This window comes from Rhea americana, unplaced genomic scaffold (genome assembly GCF_003343005.1).
Source record: "Rhea americana isolate MKP2758 unplaced genomic scaffold, rheAme1 scaffold_54, whole genome shotgun sequence".
NCBI classification, from domain to species: Eukaryota; Metazoa; Chordata; class Aves; order Rheiformes; family Rheidae; genus Rhea; species Rhea americana.
The window spans coordinates 865,641-889,365 of NW_028186690.1; the positions used below are offsets into that span (position 1 = coordinate 865,641).

The following is a 23,725-nucleotide window of genomic DNA, read 5'->3' on the forward strand; positions in this document are numbered from 1 at the left end:
AAACATTTCTCCTACGTTATTATTGTTGATCAGTTCTTTTGGAAAATGCTTCTAATCCATTCTTTATTCTGAAATATAAAGGCAATGATATGGGATATAGTGTCTGCTACCTGCACAAGGGGCAGATATGGCAACCAAACTGTAAATAYTGTTTATCACAAGAAGTAGTACCTATTCCAAGTGGAGCTTATACTTTCACCATAGCACCTGAGATGTTAGGGCCATATATTACCCTCATCAAAAAAGAAAGGCAGCCCCMAAAACAGAAGGACCAGTCCCTTGTAGATATATGCTGCCAGCTACCTTTATAGCTATAGTGATACAAGTCACCCACTGAGATTTAATAGATTCATTCAGAATCCCCCAAAGCTATAGTCTGTGCAGGCTCCAGCATCAGCAGATGCAGGAGCATTTCCATGCTCCCTTCCATTTCATCTTCCCCTTTCGTTCTTTTAAAAGCTACCTGTGCATTCATGAGCAYGGGAAGTAAGTTTGTAAGTTTTGTTTTCAAGAGCTGTTAATGTAATGAAGTAAATTACTCCTTGGGTCTTCACCAGCACAGTAGCTAGTTCCTCCTACTGTTCCTRCCCATTTTAGGAGCCCCATCAAGGCTATCCATAAGACCACGGACAATTTTTTGCACTGACATGAAATCAAATCCAAAGTGTGGGCATGTTTCTACAGGAAGCAAGAATAAAAAACATGTTTCTTGCTTTTAAGTTAAGTGACTGGCATAATACTTATATCAACATAAAATATACATCACAAAGGGTTAAGCATGAACATTTAACATAATGACAAGTATTAAACAGGGAAAAACAGTAACCTGTCACTCATGAATGAGAACATCATGTTAAGCCTTTCATAGAAATAGCATCTAGGAAAAAAAATCTCCTTAGTTTATTAGTAAAATTTAATCAATTAAAAAAATCAGATTAAACTAAGAACTACCTAACAGAAACTTCTGAATGATCTTACTGACCTATTAGCTAATCTGAAAAAAAAGAAAAAAAAAACAAAAAACAAAAAAAAACACTGTAAGCTTAGGTCTGTCTGTTTAGAAAATCAGACTTGAAAATCAAATACTTTTAGAAGTCTGATTAAATTTCACTGTGATAACAAAGAAGACTCTTAACACAATGTACAGTCAATGGAATTTTAAATCAAAAATATTAAACRTGATTTCAGTATTTTTTCCTTAGCACTTCTAACCCAAAATACAAACCCCGATGTTTCTAAACGAGTCAAAAACATCAACAACCYGAAGTCTCCCCATTCTGCAGGCAGGCACTGAAGCGCTTTAGTTTCATTTCTTAGAGAAGATTTGCTTAATGACTGATCTTGAGCAAGCCCTGTTGCTGCCAAAAGGGCAGATCAGGTCTAGCTACTGCACCACAGCASGTTGCCTCTCTCTCCCTCTCTCCCACCCCAAATTAGTTTTTGGGTAGGCTCAGCGAGCAGATTCCCACTCAGTGTGCAGCCCACACAATCCCCATTGCCAACAAGGTAAGTCGCAGGTCATCCCCTCTGAGCAACGTGAACTCGTAGAAACCAACAAACACCAAGTGCAAAACCACACCCTGCTGACATAAAAACTGATCAGGCAACTCATGAATCTGATGCAATATATTCTTTAATATACCAGATGAACACGAGCATGTGTAAGGTGCTGCGACACATGGAGTACCTTGTGGATGCAAAATCATTGCCATTGTATTTACCTTTCTGCAAATCATTCTGATGAAGTTTGAAAAGCTACTCGATAAGGGACTGAACTCACTGACTTCTTCCACTTCAAAATACTGTGCATTTTGGAATTGGTGAGCTTTAGTCTTTAGTCCTTACATACAGAGTTTCACATCTTTAAATACAAATGTACAAAACCAATTATGCTTATACTTACCTCTTCATGGTTATGATTCAAATTCTCTCATTCCTAAAATGTTCRTAAAAAATAGTATCTTACCACAAAAGTAAATCTGTACGTAATGCAATAGCCAGAATATCACCAATGARTCCTAGATATATTTCATCTCCGAAAACCAATCGTGCAGCACTAGCACTCTCTTGACTCTCCTCAACCATTTTTGTMCCCAACTAAAAGTAACCCTGTCAGGTCAGAAGTGAATCCAGACATTACACGATTAYCTAGGTTTGAAATGCCAATGAATTTGGGGCAACTTGGACTTRTGAGAGAAAGAGACAGTCCTGCTCATTGCCACTGTCCCACTCACCTTGACGCCCCAAATTCCTACCCCTTCTTAATGCCAGCACTAGGGATTGTAAGGATGCAGCCCTACAACTGTTAAAACTAAGCCATGAAAAGTCRTAAAAAAGGAGAAGGGGAGAGAGGGAGAATGCAAGGGAGAGGGAGAATAGACCTTCCCCTCTTCAGAGGCTGCCTGCAGTTATGCTAGATAAGATGTGGTCAAAAAATAAAAAAGGAARTATTTAGTTGCAAATATTAACAAAAAAATGGAACTCATGCTACATAATACTGCTTACTTGTGATGACTCATAATACAGAAAATACCAAAATTTAAAAGGCATTTGCTGAACCTGCAATTAGAAGAAAAAAAATCATCACTTCTTGCATCAAGCAGGGAAAGTGGCTCTGGCAGTCAGAGGCAAGAGGCATAACCTCTAGTGTCATTTTACAGACTGAATCTGAGATTTAAAATTAAAGTATAATAAATAATGTAAGTCATAGTTGTGAACAATCTTGCAAGTCTTCCTATAGTATTATGAAAACAGGACATATTTCTGAGTAAGATGACAAATGAAGAGCTATTTCTTGTTATTTTAATAAAAAATACAGTGCTTGTAGTTACACTTCTACACATTAAAATGTAAATGTACATACATCAGACTGAACGTTTTTTTCCTAGGTAACTTTGTAAAAGTTCCAAAAATAGTTTGTCACTTTACAGCATTATTGAAGAGAATATCCTTTTCAAAGGAATAAATGTCAACAAGTACAGGTAGAAAGAATACAATTGTGAAGACCACAATGAACAAGATATAGCTGTCTTAGCTACAACGAGGAGCATAGGCCTTGGGTTCGGATCTCCAACAAGAACTCTTCTTCCCCCGCAAAAAGCATATTCTTATATTACGGTGTACACACTACAGATGATCTAAAGTGTATTTTTGTCCTTAATATGGGCCCTCTTTGAAGGATTCTGACAAGTCTTGATTGGCAGCATCATACTGGGTAATAAAATGTTTGAGTTCTTCAATGCATCGCTCACCTATTTCATGTAAATTCTGTCTGAGGGCAAACTGAATGGACTTCTCTAATGAAGGATCTTTATCAATTAGCATCTTCACTACCATGCCAAAGGTTTCACAGTCTTGTCTGTAGATCTAGAAGGAACACATTTGAGATGATTAAATGCAAGACTCTTTATATTAGCATACCAACAGTCCTCATCAAGTCGAAGAGCTACTACAGGGCCAAAACCAAATAACGAATATTGGATTAAAAATGAGTTTCTACTGTAAGCCATATTTGTCCTTTTCCCCTCTTCTGGCTTGCTTTAATAGAAATATAACTAGTTCAAAACTAGCTGGATACAAGAAATAATTGTCATGGGAAGAAATATCCAAAAAAGACATTAAAGAGTGACTTCCTCTTGCAGCAATATTTAGTAAATAATGTTAGGGTAAAGCACAAATACTGAAGTAGATTTTGAATGCAAATATACGTAAAACAAATTTAACCATGGAATGCCTGGTAATCTCTATCTTTATTTGAGGTAATGATAACTTAGCTGGTAATCTTCCATAATACTTTAAAAACAAGTACATTCAAATAGTTTCACCAAATTTGTTTGTTGACCAGCTCTTCCTCATATAAGTCCTTGACAAATATAACTTTAATTAGTTTGACTATATTGGTAATTCAATCACTAAGGAATGTATCTTCATTAAATAATTATTGGCAGTGGTTTATGTGAACTCATCTGATCCTGTACTACATCATATGAAGAGTTTGCAAACCAGCTATGTACAACTGTTGAGCAGTAACTTCTCATATCACTACAGCTGTTTTTCAAACAAATGTCCGACTATTATCTTCAGAGGTTTTCAAAACAAGTCAGTGGACTAACTCCTTTCTTTCTTATTTATTTATTTATTTATTTCAGATTCCAKCTAAGTTTATTAATTCAAACCCCCACCAAAACAAGAATGCGTCAGAAATTCTTCCACTGCCAAATGCACTTCATTTTCACATCCCTTTGCTCAATTTCCTTTTAGAAAATACACTGGACTTCTGAATGATGATAAATCAGTTTTATTTCTCTGTACCTTCTTTAGGAGAGAAGAAAACAATGTAAAATTTTGATATTTCTCAAAGTAATCACGCTTTGATAATCATATCTTTTAATGCTGAAAGTGTGCTTGTGCTATAACTTGTTGTTTTTTACACAACATTGTCCTCCCACATTTATGTAAATTATGAACGCAAATAATAYAATCATACATAATCAATTCCTTGTTGGGAAAAAAGATCTATTGTATTCACAAGGACAAGTCCACAGGAGCTCAAGAATATTCATGTCAGTAAAATAGGGGGAAAAAAAAGGAAAAAGAAAAAAAGCATTCTGCACACTAATGAAACTATGCTCAGAAATGCATTAATTAATACCTTTAATGATGATTGTTGTGAAATGTTTGACATCAAACATCTTATAACAGTTTAAAACAAGACTCATTTTTCAAACACTAGCTGACAAATAAAAGAAAGCCTTTTGGGAGGAACTAATTTTCAAGAGAGATTAAGAAGTCAAAAAGAAGAGAGCAAGTCAAAACAAAGTTGAACAAAACATCCTACAAGAGAAGACAGTGCGTGCGCACGCGTGTGTGTGTGTGTGTGTATTTTTTCCTGATATTGTGTTCCTTTTCTGCTTTGTAGATTTAGTTTTTCAGCAGTAAAATAATAAGGAATGCAGGCTCTCAAGAGTTCATTTTTCACACCTAGTGAAATATGGTACTTGCTAAGAGAACTTCAAACAGAAAATTTTGTTTCCATTTTTTTCAGATCCTTTCCAAGGTAAAAGTTCAGGAAAAAATCCTGTATCTGATTAGCCATACGACAGACAGATGGTATTTGGCTTTGGATACCTCCTGCCTTTCAAGTACTTGCAGCATGCTTGTTATCACCTTCCTAGAATGATTTTTGAAAGTTTTCTTTCCACCCCTAAAGCCATTATGTTTTGGGTGAAATAGTTCAAAAATTTACTTTTTCTCATTGCATGTCTATTTGTCCTATTTTATCATCYTGAAGTGTTCAGACTGAGGACATGTGAATGATCTTACATAGGTAAACTAACCTGGTGACTGACAGTCTCTGTAACACTGACACGTGGGAAGGACTGACCCTAACGGAGATCACAGACACACCGCTCTCTCTTTTGCACTGGAAGGCACCCAAAAGGTACAACTGAAGGAAGTACTCTACTTCTAATTGCTTTTCAAACTCACGGCAAATAGTATTATTTGCTATTTATCTCAACAAGCCACAGAGAACTGACACGGATATAATCCTTTGATCCTCACATGTAAATATTAACCTAATCCAGGCAACTTTCTTTTTTTTCCCCCCAAACTTTCACAATAGAAGACTGAAAGAAGAATTAAGACAGCCATCATCATCCTCCTGTCTGGAGTCACAGAAGTCATTTAATGACACAATAATCTGCMAACTAAATGCAAGAGATGGAAGTTTAAGACTTGGTGGCAAAAGACCTCTTAAAAAACAACAGCAAAGATAGTAGGAAGAGGGGGAAGAAGGCAGGAAGCGGAGCAAGAAGGCAATTCTAGCAAGAGAAAACAAAGGAAATAGCTCCAGCTCCGGTAGCAACAAATACGCGAATCATTTTCTCTCAACTGATTTTCTACCCTGGCTGCTAATTCTGACCCTCCTCCTGCATTGCYGCCTCCTCAGCTGTGCTGATAAACCTATTTGTATAGCTGCAGCATAAATCACATCACTGAAATGATCCCTATTTAAATCCCTTCCCCTCCCCCACAATTAATGCAAGTTTAATGATTCAATTTTAAAAACGGACTCATCAGCACAACTGCRGTAGTGGAGTGGAAATAGGAACTTCATAAACCAGTTTCTCTCTGAAGCCAATGTATGACACAACCAGCCCTCGCAGGGAAGCTATTCTGCCTTGCAGAAGGGAGTAGAGACCAGATGTATCAATCACAGAAGACAGCACAATAGCTTCACAGTTTGCAAAGTTTGCAAAAGCACTCAAAGCTCTTGAAAAAGAAGATGGTGGCCTTATATATTAAAATCCATCTTCTCCGCRGAGGAGGAGGAGGAGGCGGCGGCTATTTCTGGGAAATAGGCAGAGAATGTGAAGTTTGAGGAAGAAAAAAGGAAGAGCASAGAAGACTTTGAACAAGTAAAGTCACTTGCTAAAAATCAACTCTTTGTTGTAGAAGAATATTGGAAGAACTTGTGGCTCAAAGTTTCAAAATATCCATATCCTTAAAATTCCATCATATATTGATTTTTAGCCCAGACCATGGAAAACTCATCTGTAAACATCTGGAACTGAACACTGAAAATGATTCCATGTGTGGGGAAGGAAGAAATAAGATTTCAGGATTGAAGGACAAGAAAGGGAACGATAGCAACAGCATGGTTATTCTGTCTGATACACGTCAGGTAATCCTAAAAACATCTAAAGCCATAGGGTGATCATTTACCGAGGCCATAACATACTTTTATTCTCTGACCTAAGCTACAGCACAAACATTAATGGAAAGAACGTGGAGCACTTTCAACGAGCAGACGAAGGAGAAGCAGAAACAGTTTTTCTACTGGGGAAAAAAAAAGATGATTTAGCTATTAAGATGTGCATATGCTGAACTCAAGTTCTCTTTGAAAAGATTTCTAAAGTCAGCAAATCTGGCACCCTTGAGTTCTAAGGATCACAAATACATACATCATTCCTTATTTTTACAGCATTTTAGCTTTTATTTTTATACAGTAGCAGCCTAGAGGCTCCATTTGAGATCAACACTCCACTGTGCAAGTCTCTGTAAAAGTGCTTGTGTCTTGACACAGACCTAAAGATGAGATGACGGAACATGTTAGTTAACACTGCTCATATATTTGAGAAAGCTAACCCCAAAGTTGCACTGTTAGAACTTTTTAAATACAAGTAAAGCCTGAGCAGACATTTACTTCAAGTTCTAGCTGCAGAAATAAAAAAAAATGCTACCTAGTCCCCAGGTACTTGTTCTGCCCATGGGCTGGAAGGGATCAAGCTCTAGAACTGACCAGGCAAAAAGGAATTTTTGAGAACTGCCTTACTCACCTCTCTCCCTCCCATATTGTCTTATTCCAACTGAGCTGTGGGACACTAAACTCTAATGGGGAAAAACAGAAGTAAGCAGCCAGGGAGTGGTAACATTTTAGACTGCTATAACCCTTCTGTGGTAATGACCTAAGAGTGGTCTTGGTTTACATCAAAGAATACATACTGAACAGCTCAGATGGYGGGTGGAAAACACCATCACCATAGCTTGATCTATGTTTGAGCYCTGGGTATGGTTGAAATCATGCTTAGCTAAGGAATATCTTGGTGACATGCTTATCCACTCAGAGACTCTACATCATTTCCTTTCTCTGCCTAGCACAGCCTGATACTCCTTGCCATATTTATTCTGGAACTGCTTGCATATTTAAAAAACATAGCTGCTGGGTAACATACATAAACAGAAGTGAGAGAAGAAACCAGAATTTAAGACTTCCTTCCTTACAAGAGACTATAGCACACAGAAGAGCAGAATCAAAAACTCTGTCTTCTTGGTCTCACAAGTCTTGCATTCCTGGCTGAAGAGCAGCTTAATTTTAACAGCAAGAGTAGACACAGTATACAAAGGAGATGAGGCCTGGAAAAATAAGGATGCTAGAAAGGAGGTATTCACAAAACTAATTTCAGCCCATGGCAGTTTCTCTCCACAGAGAAAGGCTTTTCTGCTTTGGGATGATTCAGAACAGCAAAAACTACAGCTTTGGCTCTAAGTAGCCTTTGGGGAAGGGGGAAACAAGAGAAGTTCCTTGACTATCAGAAGGACCCTCTGGAAGACCATCCTCAATAGGCTAGCAGTTAGCCTCTGTCTCCCCCATGTCCACAGCTGGTATATGGTACAACTGAAACGGGAAACAGGAGATGCAGATTTCTCCTCTCCCTCACAGAAAAGACTCCACTGAACCCTCATCTCCATTTCTGGGAGAATTGTTCCTATGCACGTGCTAGTAATAAAAGCTTAATATCATGACTGCCTTCTCCAGSTATGAGTTTGATCGAGCATGACTTTTTTGAACTTACTGCCCTCAGCATGCACACAAGCATCCTCTTGAACAAGAATCATCAATGGACTCAGGTACGCAAGTCTCATGCAATCTTATACAAGAGGCTGGCAAATTCAGCTCAGTGCAAAAAGTGGTACTTCTGCCCATGAACACAAGTGGGACATCTTGGCACAATGGCAACCACATCCATTGAGTGGATGTGATGATTTAGGAAGCAAAATTGATGCCTTTGATTTCACCTGAAATTTCACTTTTGTAATCCCTTGCTCTTTTTTTTTAATCAAACTTTCCTTCATTTTTTTTTGAATATCCTTTTCATTCCTTAYATTTCCCAGATTTAGCTATCACTGTCTTACCTCCTCCAGCACTGCTTTATCACAACTCTGGGAAAGAACTCAAGGMTCTCTGAGCAGCTGTGCAACGCACACATATTTCCCACCATCAGTGCTTGTGAGTCAATGCGTATCTTTAGACACGCCTGTTTCTCAGCTCCTCATCCAAAGGCCAAAGACCCTCAAAGCTCAGTTCACATGGGGGAAGAATTTCTGTGACTCAGAAATTATGCTAAAGAGCCTACGATCTTAGATACTACCTCACCATTGAGAAGATCCAACATGCCCAGCAACCAAAATCTTGTATCTGTGATTCATGTAAGTACTCATATAGTATATTATCTTCAGAAGAAAGATTCTTTTCAATTACTAAAGGGTATATTTCCCACAGGTATCAAAACCCCCATACAAGGAGGARAAAAGCATTATGCCTCCTGACAATCATTTCTGACAAATGCAGAGCTTGAACTTGCAGAGCGTTACATACAGTACAGGTTTGAGAGCCAAATCATACCCCTGGAGACACAAAGCTAATGAAAGAGCAAGTTGCCCGAAACTTCTCTTGCTTCAGTGAAGCCTTAAGGCTCCTCTGTGCTAGACAGAGGTAACAGCTTTTGTCCCCCCAGCTAAACCAAGAAAGCTAGGTTGGTATAGCCCCCGGGTGGCATAAGCCAGCTTTTTATTTCCTCCAGAAGTACTAGCCTTTCCTTCCCAGCAGACCTAAAATAAGTCTGACRAAAGTATTCTTCTCTCAACACTGCCACATTTACACCAGGTTTTCCCAGCATGAGTGGACTCAGTATGAGGAATGATTTTCTCATACTCCTAACAGAGCTATGCCAAAAAAATTCGTAATGTAGACCGAGCTCTAAGCTAATTGCATATGCAGTAATATTTCACATTGTAATTGCGAATGCAAGTTCTAGCAAATTGGGAAGCTACTGTTCATTCAAAGACTAGTATTTCTCCCATCAAAGTAGTTTCAAGGGATATACTTGCCAAAGACATTTTTTAAAAGGAATTATTACCTCTCCCCAAATCACTTTTATGTACATACACGCTTAAATACACACACACACACTATCCTAGGTTCTTCTCGACTGTGCAAATTAGACTTTATTAAGCTAATGTAAATTTACTCTCCTCAAGTACAATAAGCTAATAGTCCACTGAAAGTATAAACAGAAATTTTCATTACCACGGGGGGAATATAATTACATTGTTATGTTTATGTATAAAATAGCTCCGAAGGAACGTTCAGAACTGGCATTAAATGACTTGCAGACAATTCYCATGATCAAGACATTTAAAAATGGCCTTCAAACAAGATGAACTATTTTTCATGGTTAYAAAAAGCTAAATTAATGTGTGACAAATATAATCCTTGGATACTACAGAGGTATACAATTTTTAATTATGAAATATCAACAAGTCTGTTTTTCCTCCTTCTTAAATATGCACTAACAATTTTGCACTGAATCTGTGTCATAATTTTGGCGCCCATTAATCAATGTTTATAGGCCAATTAGACACTTATTGAAATGCAAATCAAGAAAAACAAGTTATTTAATCTACTATATAATAATGAACCATTCCATGTGAATTTGTTAGTCATTGACGTGTAAAATATGAAAGTTATTTGCACTTAAATGAAATTCTGCCTCCCTTCCCACTGGAAATTTCAAAATTCCTCRTTCAATAGATTTAATCAGCTTTCAAAAAGGTTAAAACAAAACTTTTCGCATTTAAATATCTGGCAAAGACTTGCTAGATGCCTGTTAAATGAGTTAGAAGCCGTAACAGCCACCATTTTAAGAGAAGCATGACTTCTTATTTGAACTCYGGTTTGTCCTTAAAGGCTGCAGCATACACGTGGCATGCGAGAGATGCATCAAGGTCAGGAGCTGGGAGCCACAGCTCCTCTAAGGATGGCTCTGGGAGGGCAGCTAAGGCTTTTCAAAACCAAGCTCTGTTGGAGCCACTTGCTGCTCCCTGCACAGGGCCAAGGTGCTTCTCATCAGCTGACCAGCAGCGTTTTATTTCTGGGAGAGCATATATCTTTCTAGCAATAATCTTTCTAACTGTCACCGCTCAGCCCCTCCTCAACCTTTCCTTCCCTTCCCYACTCAAATGCAAAATTACATTCGTTTGTGCATTTACTGAATGCTTACAGATGGCTATAAAGATGGAACATGCAGCTTTTGTTTGTCATGGTTGAGCAGAGCCAAAAATAATAAAACTAAAAAGTAATTAAAAAGACAAGTCCTCAATAATTGTACCAAGTATTTACAACTCTAGTTACAAAACAAGGACAGCGCTGCAGGCTGAGGCTATATTCTTCTGAACAAGAATAGAAAAAGTCAACTGAGATGGCACTATTTAGCAATCTGTTTATATGAACTATCAARCACTCTCAACTCTCTTTTAAGTCAACATGAACAGGGAAAGTATATTATCACATAGGAAGTATTCAGCACACTGCAAGATAATATTTAAACTACTATGACTTGTATTTCCTGGCCATAAAATTAATTCAGAATATTTAGGAAAGTTCAGGACAGAATTTTATTTATGAACAGAATTTTATTTAGGAAATCTTATGCTTTCTAAATACTTCCTAATCACCCTGAGATTATTACAAACAAGTTTTCAAATAAAAAAAAAAAAAAAAAGCAAGAAATTTACTTAAAATATATTACCAGGAAAACAGTATATTTAAAGAACTTCAGTACCTTAGTTGGGAACTTAAAGTGAATGTTTAAATGAACAAGAACTGACATAGGACAAAAATGTTTATGACAGAATACATTTCACATAATCTTACATTTTGGCTATAGCAAGTACATTATTACCTCAAGAAATGTCTTGCTCAGTAAAGCAGAAGTCGCTCCCATGTGGGAGAGCGAAGACTATTATGTTACGTGGTTTTACTGGAGATAATTCCTTACCAAACCAACCAGCCCACATAATAACAGCATTCTAACACCAACTACAGGCCCTTGGAGATCAGCTTGTGTGTGGCCTAGATTTCATGGGCTTCCTTCTTTACAACAGATGTGCTGGATGAGGGTAGTGTTACTTCATATATTAACTTTTGTGTTCCTTAAACTAATACTGCTGTTTTACTAAGTTCTAGCTCTGTTCTCATAGAAAGTGTGTGCCTTGTGCAAGCRGATGATAAAGCTGAAAAACCATCCATATTTATACAGGCAATTACAATTCCTCAGTTTCTAAACTTTTCTAGAAATATTGACAATCTCTTAAGGACGTATCAGTAATACCTTTTCAATTCATGTTTAAGAATATCCAATTACATAAAATTTCATAGATTAAGCATTTTGAGACAAAAAAATTGTCTCAAAGAGCAACACTTCAAATACCTATTCATTTCCCTGTCTGCTCTGTAATGACCTTATAGCCCAGAAACTGCATTTTCATAAAACCATAAACTAAAACAAAATCCTAAAAGCTATTCTCTCTGAGGCATGCTGAAAAAATCCCACTACTTGAAATGCACCATTTCGGGATTAAACTGGAAACAATCAGCTTTATGCCAAAGGAAGGACCGCACCCTGTAACTATTTATTTATAAAATACAGAATTGATGGAAAGCTATTTCCTAAATTTGTTCCACAGTAAACTTATTGCTCTATCCAAAACAGGAAGGGTGAAGTTTATCTACAGAAGACTCTATGTTAATTCTCTTGTTAGAAATGCTTTAATAATCTTCAGTTATCATGTCCACCGATCCTAAAGAAAAGCAATACTCATTTAAGCTTCATCGGAACAGGCTGTGTATTAATGGCAATAAATACATGACAAACCACTCTTCCTTATCATAAAACACACACAAATGTTTTTATACAGAAAAGTACAATAATTTAAAATCCACACATATGGACTGTGTTGCAGTAAGATCACCAACAGTCCATGAGTTTTTACTAAGTGACTTGTGATTATTTAGTTTTTCCCCTCAACAAAATGATTGATGCTTTCAACAAATATCCTCAGCTAAGAATGTTCTCAGATGTAACATTCTGCATTAAGAGGGCTTCTTTTTGTCAATAGGTAAGAGATAATTTTATCCTACAGGTGTTGACCGCATTTTCTTCAGTGGCACAAAAGTGAGCAGCAAGAGAGGGGAAAAAAGAATCTTCATTTTCTAGTTAAAGAGTAGCTCTTATCTTACAAGACACCTAATAACTGACAAATGCACTGTTACTATAAATTCAAATTTAGTGGATCTATGATTTTAAGAAGCAGCCCTTTAACRAGTATGGTTTCTCACTGTCACTGTGCCTAAAAAGCAACTTCATCACTCTCTTTTTAAAGTAGGGGTTAAAAAGAATGCTAAAGCAGATTTTGATATGCATGCCACAGGCTGGTTTTCTTCATTATATATGTAATATAAGGAAAATACTACACACAATACAGACTGCATGCAACGAACAATTTTTTTTTTTCAGAAAGAAAAAGCAACAGCTGCAAGAAAAACAATTACTTAGATTACCAACATTTTATTACTTAGTTTAGGTTAAACCTCAAGGTTTCTGAAAGTTTAGAATTACTTCACACATTGTATTAGCCTCACAAATCAGTTTTATTACTGCCTAAATAATTAATTTTTTTTTCATGTTCTAGTCATGATCCTGCCTATACCTAAAAAGTCACTCTCACCATTTACCTAACTACTCATCTCACATATAACATTTAATAAAGGAAAATGTAAATCAAGACTACGATTTTGAAGACTTCTCCTGTAAGTTTTCTCTAGCTTGCATATGGATATGTTTTTCCATGTGCAGCTGTGACTGCTCAAGAGACTGTTCCCCTTTCCCACCTGCCACCATCCCCATGCCAGAAACCATCACCCCACTTTAGCTGCACACCAGCACCATGGAAGACTACTCTTTAAATCCATTTTTTGGATTTGGTTACGTGCTAAGAGATCAGTTGGGCTACAGGGAGGAATTCCCTACGATGGGGTGAGAGAGAAGCTGTAGAYAGCATCCAGAGATGCCATTTATCTACAGCCTTACTAGGGTATTTAGTTTCTTTGAGCTCATTTGGGACTGCTCATTGAACTGCTACCTAGACAAAGCAGACAGGATCAATTGTATACCACAGCAGGCATCTTCAGTCAAATATGAAATATCCAAAGAAGCAGAATGTAAAGCTACCATATCTCATAATGGCCTTGTGGAGATCAGAAGAGTTGCACGATCAAGTTTCTTACTGCATATATATTCCTTCTTTTTGTAATTTTTGCATTCAACACCCAAACTACTTTTTTTTTCTGAAACTGTTCCCACAATTTTACTTATTCCCACTTCAACTCACAAGTATAAATCCTATCCAAAAACAGTAAAATAAAAAGAATGCCCCTCTAAAGACAAAGCCACAAGAAGAAAAGATTCAGTCTCTTATAGTTAGTAAATCATATATCTTAGGTCAGTAGCTACCAAACTGTGSTCTAAAGGAACATAAGTAGGAGTTCTTCATTTACTTAGTAGATACCTAGTAAGTAGTAGTGGACTGTGTCCACAGTACATTCCAATTAGAGATTTGATCAGGAGAAATTATAGTTCATAAGAAATATTGAAGAATGACAGTTATTGGCTGGTTCAAAAASCTTGGGAATCATTTATCTTTTCATTGTGAACTATTTTTCCATGTGAAAAACTGGCATTTTTTTTTATTTTAAAAGATCTTCTGAGCCCTAGATTATTGGATTCCTATCTCCTTGTTACAAGCCTTTATTAATAAGATAGTTAAGCAATGCTGCAGCATCTCAGCACAAAAACTGCTACCTATCAAACTCATTAAAGGAATGTCTGCACTGCTCAGTTCAGTGTCACTGAACATTTTCMAGAAGTTGTCTAATGGGGTGAACTGACAGAGGACAGATTTGGAATGAACTTGGCAAGATATGTGAACATACCCATGACTTTTTGAAGTGTTCGCTTGTCTTCAGGTTCTGGCATCCACTGAACAGCTTTGATTCTTTTAGAGTCTGGTTTCAGTCAGTCCTTATAAAAAGTATTATGACCTCTACAAGAGACTAGCATCACCAAGCAGTTTCTTGTGCGGTTTTGTCTAGCTTTAGCTCTCTATTTTTCAGATAGCTTATAGCAGCTTCCTGTGATGCCTGACACCCGTAAACTTTGAAAAAAGTGTGATGCAAGAAATTCACTAAGTCAACAAATAACAGATATTTCTACCAAGAGATAAAATTTGCACAAGATAGCTATACTAGAGTTCTAGGCTTACTGTTCCTGGATTTATTTCATAAAATATCTTATTTGCTCTTATTGTAAAATAGGGAGGCTGTTAATGGCACAAGTAGCTTTTTTTTTTTACTTGTAATGATGGTACAGCATCTAGTAAATTAACATATTGGTCAAAAAATTATAGATTAAAATAAATTATCTGCTGCCCAGCAACCCAGTAACCTTCCTGCAGGCCAAAGAGATATGTTGAGTGTCATTATCAGCTTTTTGAACTGTGGTCACTCCAGAGATGCAGTAAGTTCTGTCTTTGGACAATATTCCAATATGTAGAACTTGAGCAAATCACACAGAGAAGTAAAAGCACGATTTTGATCCTTAGTTCAACTAACACCTTATAAGATTTCCAAATATCACCAACACCTTGATGATTAGAAGACATCCTCAAACAATCAAAAGAACTGTTAATATTTGCAAGCATGCTTACTTTGCCACATTAACCTTATCTTTAGATAARCTCTCTTATTTGAATATCCTAAAAAAATTCACTTCGGGGCAGACACTAAAAACAAAACATGTCAAGCCATACAGTTAAAATCAGGGGAAAGAATAAGCATCTGTAAAAAACGCAGAGTATAACAAGAAGTGTTAATACTGCCAGCTCCTTCTGTAATAGGACTCACTAATTCCAAACAATACCATGATATTTCTAACAGTTATGTAATATTTTATAGCATTTTATATATTTATTCACCACAAAGATGATTTCTGACATGCATTCACCAAAGCTGTAAGAACTCTTTATAACTGTTTTAAAACAAAATGTTTTGCTGGAGAATTCCTACCAGTTGAATAATCCTATACAGTCCATTGAAAAACTGCTTAAAATTTAATTAAAAAATGGAGTGAATATGCATTTATTCTATCTTTGACTCATTTAAAACTTTTTCTATCTTTCTTTTTTTATAATCAGGACACTTCTAAATATTTATGGTTCTCAAAAGCAAAATTTGGGGGCAGGAATTTTAGATTATTCACTGTACTAATAAGGAGGTAATACAACAGAAGATAAAGAACTAGATAGTGAAACTGGAAACCATGGAGCTATATATGAAAGTATCTATTGAACAGAATGTACTGTTACAATATAAATAAACTTTTTTAAAGCTATATATCTGAACAGAGTAATAACTCTTGCTGATAAAGTCCACTGATGCTGGAGCGATACAGTGTGTTTTGGATAAGAACAGCATGGAAAGAGAGCAATGAAGTTTCTTTTGATAAGCAGAACTAAACAGTTTACTGCCTAAGATAAAAATAGGTTTCAAAAGGTCAAACACTTTAATGCAATAGCCAAAAGAAACAGTACCATGCCATTTACCTTTTAACCTTACTTCACACAGGATTACCATGTGCTCTCAAAGATACAGAATAGACAGGGGTTATTCGTACAAACATATCCTGAAAAATAAGGCATTCCTCACTTTGTGCAGCTTTCCAGAACTTTTTTTTTTTTTATAAAAATAAGTCATGCTAGTCAAAATCTGGCTGAACTACACTGTCTGGAAACAGAATTAAATGAGGAAAAAAATGTAATGATTTAGAATAGACCAAGTCAAATTCAACAGAAAAAAAMCACAATGACTATGAATGACATTTTCTCATTTCATTCAGAATTCTAGTGGGCTTTTTGTTTTTAAAATCAAATAAGGTTATAAACATTGCAGACATTCTATTTCCAAATCATCAGGTGAGACATTTTACTATTTCAAGGATTGCTGTCCACAGAGGGTTGACTTGCATGCTAGGGTACTTCAYTCTATTTAAGAGTACATTGGACTCATTTAAGAGTATATATCAGAGACTGTATGGAACAATAACAGGAATTGTTTCACACACACACACAGCATGTTGCCTTCCTTAGGTTAAGCCAGTAACTTACGCTCTTAATCAAGAAAATAAGACTACTGCTTTCCACTCGCTGGCTTGCAAAGCAATAAAACCAGATCTCAAAACTATGAGTTAGTTTTAATATGACCCCTTGACTTGCTTCATTCTAACTCTTTTTCATATTAACCTTTTTTGTTTGTTCACCTCATCTCTTTTTTTCCTTAGTTCTACATTGCTTAGCAAACCACACTACAGTTAAAACCACATCACTCTTCCAGCTCCAAAGGCTTCATAGTTAACTATCACATACATAACCAAAGACTATGGCATCTCATTATATTCACCGCTACCATCACTACTATTTTATCCAAGTTTTACCCCGTCTCCAAGCCTTCACTCAAGCTCTCATTTTATAACCTAACTTCCTGAAAAATCAGAAATTTATTAAAAAATATTTCATATCAATTCAAATATTCAAGTGTGTTTGTACTATTTTGTTATAAAATTGCAACAATTTAGGAATTCATATTTCATGCATTGCTTTCAAAAGCTAAAAGCTACATGGTATGTTTCATAACTGAGTGGATATGTTATTTAAAGAACAGAAACAAACCCTGCCCACTGTATACAGGTACATACAGGTGTTCTTTCAGAACTCTCATTTAAAACATATACAGCAGCTTTAGGAGATCCAGTAAAAATCTGCTTGCTTAAAAGTTACCCATACGTGCTGAGCAATCCATACTGAAATGAACTGCAAATATACCAACGAAAACTTGTAACCTTATACACACAAAACCTTACCTGACATCAGATACTTTGAGTATTTAGACTCGGTTAACCCGCTATGACCTTGCCCCTTTTAAAACCTTTCTTGATCCACAACAGATGTAACCAGGCTCATCACTTCATCCCTAACAGACTTATGCATATCTTAATAAAATCCTTCAGCTGATATATTTTTCAAGAATTGTCTCACTGTATAGAAACACTTAGTCAAACAGCAACAGGCTGAACAAAAATTGAAGTCTATCATAAGAATTCTCAAAGAAATAGATATGAACCATGTTCATATAAAGATACTAGATTTTCAAAAATATCCAAAATCACTTCTAACAAAAGGGTTATAAGTGATCAAATCCTACTTTTCCAAAAGTAGAAAGGATCATTTTTATGAGAAATGTCAAGATTCAAAAAAGTGAAAAGACCAGTCTGTACAGAGAATAAGGAGAGAAATCAGTGTGCTCTGTAAACCAGATGTTACTTTCTTGGAAGTCTTCTAGAGCATAGTGCAGGTCTCAAACAAACAAGGAGTTAACCTTATATTTTCACTGATCTGTCAAAAATACATACATATAAAAAATTGTGTCTTCATGAACAAAAATGTATTTGAATCAATTTAGATATAGCAAAGAAGGAGTAGCCCTTGCAGACACTTTTATTCAGAGTCATTCCTCTAGCTTCTTACCACAACTTGAGTAACATCTACACAGACAAAAAGGCTCCAGAGCCAATTTATTAAAATGGAATAAGCTTCTCTCGGTAGTAAAAAGCCCACTCTGTTTAAAATACAGAGGAATAGTCTTAAAACAGTGTTTCCCTGATGACTTTTGGGGATCGTGAAAGACAACGAAATCAATCTGACATTTTAATTTGAAGATTTCTTTCCCTCCCCCAATTATTCTCCAAAGAGTGGCTGATAAACAAGGTAGAAAATTCACACACAGACCAAGAATGGATTAGTTTGAACAAATTAAAAAAATCTGTCTTATCAAATCAAGTATAAATCAGTAATTTTAAACTAATCACATCTGGATTAGTATGGTAATGACTCAACACTACAACCATTTTACTGTGTATTTACTAGTGTATAGAAGGTAATTATCACATTTGGAATGCAGATGTAATTCTCAATCCATACGGAGCTTGCAGGAATAATAAGGCCAATAATTTTGTTGCMTGTATTATGAAACATTTCACTGTGTTATTAAAAGCATGTATCATTTATAAATGGCTAAAGAAGATGGTAGCCTAAACCAAATTAAGAGTGAGTCAGAGAGCTTTGCAAAGCTCAGAGTTAAACATTTAGGTATCCTGTTACCAGAAACTCAGAGAGAGAGAGGAAAAAAAAAAATTAACTGACTTGAGTGAAACAGGAAATAGAATCCCAAAGAGTTCATCTTTGCTTCCGATTTCAGAGAAAACATTGTTCATTGCAAGAAAACATCTTACAATAGCATTGTAAGAAAAAAAATAAACTGAAGTGAGCCACGCTCACTTGAGTTACTCAGWGCTAAATTTCAGGAAAAAAAATAAGTATTTAAAAATTAATCAAGGCATGCTTGAATTATATCTGGATGTACATTTGAGTAAATAGATTTAGTTCTGTTTGAAACTTATAGTTACATTAAGAAATTACTCCTACTATTTTGATTTTTATTTGCTGAAAACCGTAGTAAATCGAACCAAATCAGACAGAGACATGAGGACAAACAGCAATGACTGACATGTTTGACAAATCCTTCAGTGAGAGATTTCAGGCACTCAATGCAGGAACGTTGCCTTTCCTGACTTACTATTGTAGCTTTCTGTAGACACCCCAAGGGTACATAGAGGGGAAGACACCATACTGGACTGGTGTCTCCCCACTCCCCACTTGTTTCTGGCACTAGGAACAGAAATGAGTTTTCTTGCATGATATAGYGTCTCCACCCTTTAGCCAGGGAGCAACTCCACTGCATTTGCCCATGGGCTTCAGAGCTTCTCCTGTGGAATTAATTCCCATCTCCACCCATATTCCTCTTGTTCCTCTATTCTTTCTTTTCCCCACCCTCTTGGCTGTAGTTCCTAATCTTGGCACGAATCTTTTTGTCAACTGTAAGTCCAGTTCCACCCTCGTTCAATTCTTCCCACACTCTCAATTCCCAGCCCTAACTCTCCTGTCACCACAAGTCCTTTCATCTCTTCCAGACTTCCTCCACCCTCCAGTTCAGAGGTCACATCTTCTCACAGCCAGACTTAGCTCCACTCCACCTCTTCCTCAGAAACTCTTACCTCCTTTTACCTCCACATTCCAGATCCTCACATGCATCCAGTCCTCCTTCCATATTCCCCTTGCTGCCACAGTCTACCTCTCTTTATATAATAAACATAGTCAGGAAGATTCCTAACTTGACATTCACCCGTTTCCCTACACTGGTTCAGCTTCCACCTGAGTGAAAAAAACTTTTTTTTCCTTTTGTTAGGCCAGTAACAACAGGGGATACACCAGTTGCTGCCTGGATCCAGGGAAGGTGCAGTTTCCATCCCTTTGCTTGGAGAGCTACGGGTGAGACTGCCTACCAGTCGAAGTAATCTAGTTAAGAGGGTTCAAGGAAGCTGCATCCAGCCTACAGGTTCCCTCAATGAACAAAGAAACAGTATCGTAAACCGTAGCAGACRGTCTTGGCTGCAATCATCCTGCTTTGTGACAGGTAACAGAAGAGCATTTCAAAAGAGCATTCGGCTCTACGCCAATGAGAGTCGTGCGCCTGTGCAGGGGCATTTCTCTATAAWTGTGTATTTCCAGGACATCATCACATTAGCTCACAGGCAATAAATAAATAAAAGATTCAAAAATCTTTTTCTGTACATTTTCCTAAAAGTGCAAAGACTCAAACAAAATATATGAAAGATGTTTCTGTTTGAACGAAAAGTGAATATTTAGTTAACAAAATCAAGCCGGCTCACAACCAAAGATACTGGTTATTTTGTCTGCTCTTTACTGCTGAAATTCATGCAAGAACTTCAGGGGCTTGTACAGGTGGGTACCAGCACAGTGCACAATTGTATCAAAGTCCTGCTCCGACAAGCAACCTGGTAGCAGCTGTTACAAGGGTGTCTAGTAACAAATGAACACTCCTAACTGAGCAAATTCTCCAAAATTCTCCAAACCAACACTAAGGAAATTGAAAAATAGTGTGGTATCCAAAGGGAAGAAGAGTGTGTCGATCATGGCAGCTTTGGATAGCAGTGAAACAGAAGTATTTTTAAAATTTTGTCTTCTCTACAACAAAAAGGAACAGTCAATTAGTGTGCAAATGCCAAAACTACCAAAGCCCATTTTTCAATAGATTTGTGCCCCAAGATTAACCAACATTGGGTWTCTAAGGCAGTGCTTTCAAGACACTAAGTGTTCAGAGACAGCAGATGCATCATTTCTTCTAGATGCATAACATAGCATGCGAACTCGCTTCTGGCAGCAGAAGCATTTATGAAACCACATTGTGAATCAGAAAATTGGTTAAAAAAACATCTGGAGGCTTTTAACTTTTATTTTCCTGATCTAGTTCATGGCTGGACTCCACAAATAGCATTATGCCGGCACACAGGACAGTTCAGCAGAYGTAATTTCTTAAACTAAAATTGCCAAACTCTAACGTGCAGCAGAGGTCTGCAAAGGTATAAGCTTTTCTAACAACTACAACACTTGCTTAAGGGGATTCTCTGACATCTCCGAGAGGCAATCGTACTGYGGTCTTTCTCCATTGAAACTCTTACAGTTTCTTCTGTTGCCTCTTTTCATAAAGCTTGTAGGAACTAATCACCTTGAGTTATGCCTAAATTGAATTTAGTTGAAACCTGACAATAGATTTAAATGATAGGGCAACACTGTGATTGCATAAGCTAGTTTCCCTAGGAAGCCAAGTTGAAAAAGCAAAAAAAAAAAAAAAAAAAAAAAAAAAAAAAAAAAAAAAAAAGGCAAAAAAAGGGCAATTTTCCAACTGTAGATCATCACTGAAAAGTCTGTGTCAGTATACCCTAATTTATTCTGATTTTGTGTTTAAAATGCTTGTGCAGAGATTTTTTTTTATTTAGGCAGCATATACTAAGAGAGTTATATATAAAGTTATATACAATACTAAGGTTTGTGGTGAATAATTATGGTCAAGTAAGTACATACAATAATAAAAGTGTTGGGGTGAAATCAAACATTTAAGCTCTTTGAGGGAAGGAGAGAGTGAAGATTGCTAGTATATCAACTAAACTATGGAGAAGCGTATCACACACATCTATTAAGGGTTATTAGTGTCATTTAGAGCTATACTCAAAGTTTGGTAGTTCAGAAAATTAATGCAAAACCAGCCCTATAAGAAGCATGTTGTTCATGTTTTTTGAGCTTCTCATGACCCATTTCTCAGCATTTAATTTCTGTGATTTTACAAGTCAAACTGAGTCTCTTAACCTTTCAAGTCATAAAGTAAAAAGATGAAATGGGCACACTAAAAATGCAAAACTTTCGTTCTGTGGGGAACCTGGCCTTCATTTATCTGCCACCTTTCATGAACRTTAAAAGTTGTGACGTCCATACTAGTGTATGTCCAGACAATTACTGAGGATTGAAAAAGTCACATTATCAGCGTAAATAGGAGTCAAACAAAAGAGGAAAGCGATTCTTGTGGGTTGGTGATAAATGATGATATGCATTAGTCATTTATACTCCCAGATAAAAAACTAATGCTTTTACAATCTTAAATTACAAAAAAACCACATGCATAAGCTACATATGCAACAAAAGATTCTTTTTAAGATCATCTATGCAAGTAAATTCCTAATTCTKAACCCCTTTAGAATTAACTTCTTAAAATAAAAAAAAATAAATAAATAAGAGAAAGCAGATACCAGCTACCAGCATAGGAGAGTGTGAGTTACAAAATATAGAAAGAAATAGAAAATTTAGAACCAAGTGACACACACAGTCTACCACAGAGATGTCTTTGGTCAGAAATGAGCCTTTGTTTGCATGTAAAAGCCAGTGATACATTCAACTCATACTACAAATGGATTAGATTTAGAGGATTAAACTAGGTGCAGCAGCAAAGCTGTCTTCTAAAAACCAAAATTCTGTCACATTAAGGCCAACCTAGCAGTCTATAACACATACTTGAAAAGACACAAAACTGCTGATTCTCCCTGAAGCAGATTTTCCCCAGCTACCCACAGGTTCTGTGTGTAATACTCTTCCAGCATTACCTACTGCAACCTTCCTGCCAGGCCTGAAAGCCTGGAGTAGAACCATTTGTGCAGGAGGAAAAGAAATTGCCTTCTGTGTCAAACACCAAGTTCCAACTGTTTCTTACCTTCACGCCCCTGTATTTCATTTACCACTTACCAGGAGTTTTTACATGTTCCCTCAGTTACCACCTTCCCAYTATCGCACAGGATTTTGTGAAACACAACCTCCTTTCCTTTATGACACTCTTCTCCATTTGCCTGTCATATACCTGTTTGAAGTGTCAATTGGATCCTTATTTTATCTCTAGTAAGTCTTTCAGAAGAACAAACCTCATTGAGAATATTCACAGAGCTAATGTGAAATTCATGTCACAGTGGGTGAAAAACAGAAGCTAAATAGTTCCCTATGTACTAGTACAGGCTGGGGGCTGATCTGCTGGAGAGCAGCTCTGCAGAGAAGGACCCGGGAGTGCTGGTGGATGACAAGTTGACCATGAGCCAGCAATGTGCCCTTGTGGCCAGGAAGGCCAATGGTCTCCTGGGGTGCACTTGATAGAGTGTTGCCAGCAGGTGGAGGGAGGTGATCCTGCCCCTCTACTCAGCCCTGCGGAGGCCTCATCTCRAGTCCTGTGTCCAGTCCTGGGCTCCCCACTACAAGAGAGACATGGAGCTACTGCAGAGAGTCCAGTGTAGGGCTACGAGGATGATCCGAGGGCTGGAGCATCTGCTCTGTGAGGAACAGCTGTGAGAGCTGGGCCTGTTTAGCATGGGGAAGAGAAGACTGAGGGGGGATCTCATCAATGTGTACAAGTACCTGAAGGGAGGGTGTCAAGGGGATGGGGACAAACTCTTTTCAGTTGTCCCGTGTGACAGGACAGGAGGCAATGGGCAGAAATTGAAGCACAGGAAGTTCCGCCTGACCGTGAGGGGGAATTTCTTCC

The 23,725-nt window shown here is 37.1% G+C and overlaps 1 protein-coding gene across 3 annotated transcripts in view; it reads right to left on the minus strand.

The window, feature by feature from the left end:
• Positions 1-1,615: 1,615 nt before the first annotated feature.
• PPHLN1 (periphilin 1) overlaps positions 1,616-23,725 on the minus strand; it is an 82,679-nt gene continuing 60,569 nt past the window's right edge. For all 3 annotated transcript variants that reach the window (XM_085318531.1, XM_085318529.1, XM_085318530.1), the window contains exon 10: positions 1,616-3,366. In XM_085318531.1, coding sequence (XP_085174657.1) covers positions 3,157-3,366 — 210 coding nt within the window. In that variant the 3' untranslated portion in view covers positions 1,616-3,156. The remainder of the gene's footprint in view (positions 3,367-23,725) is intronic.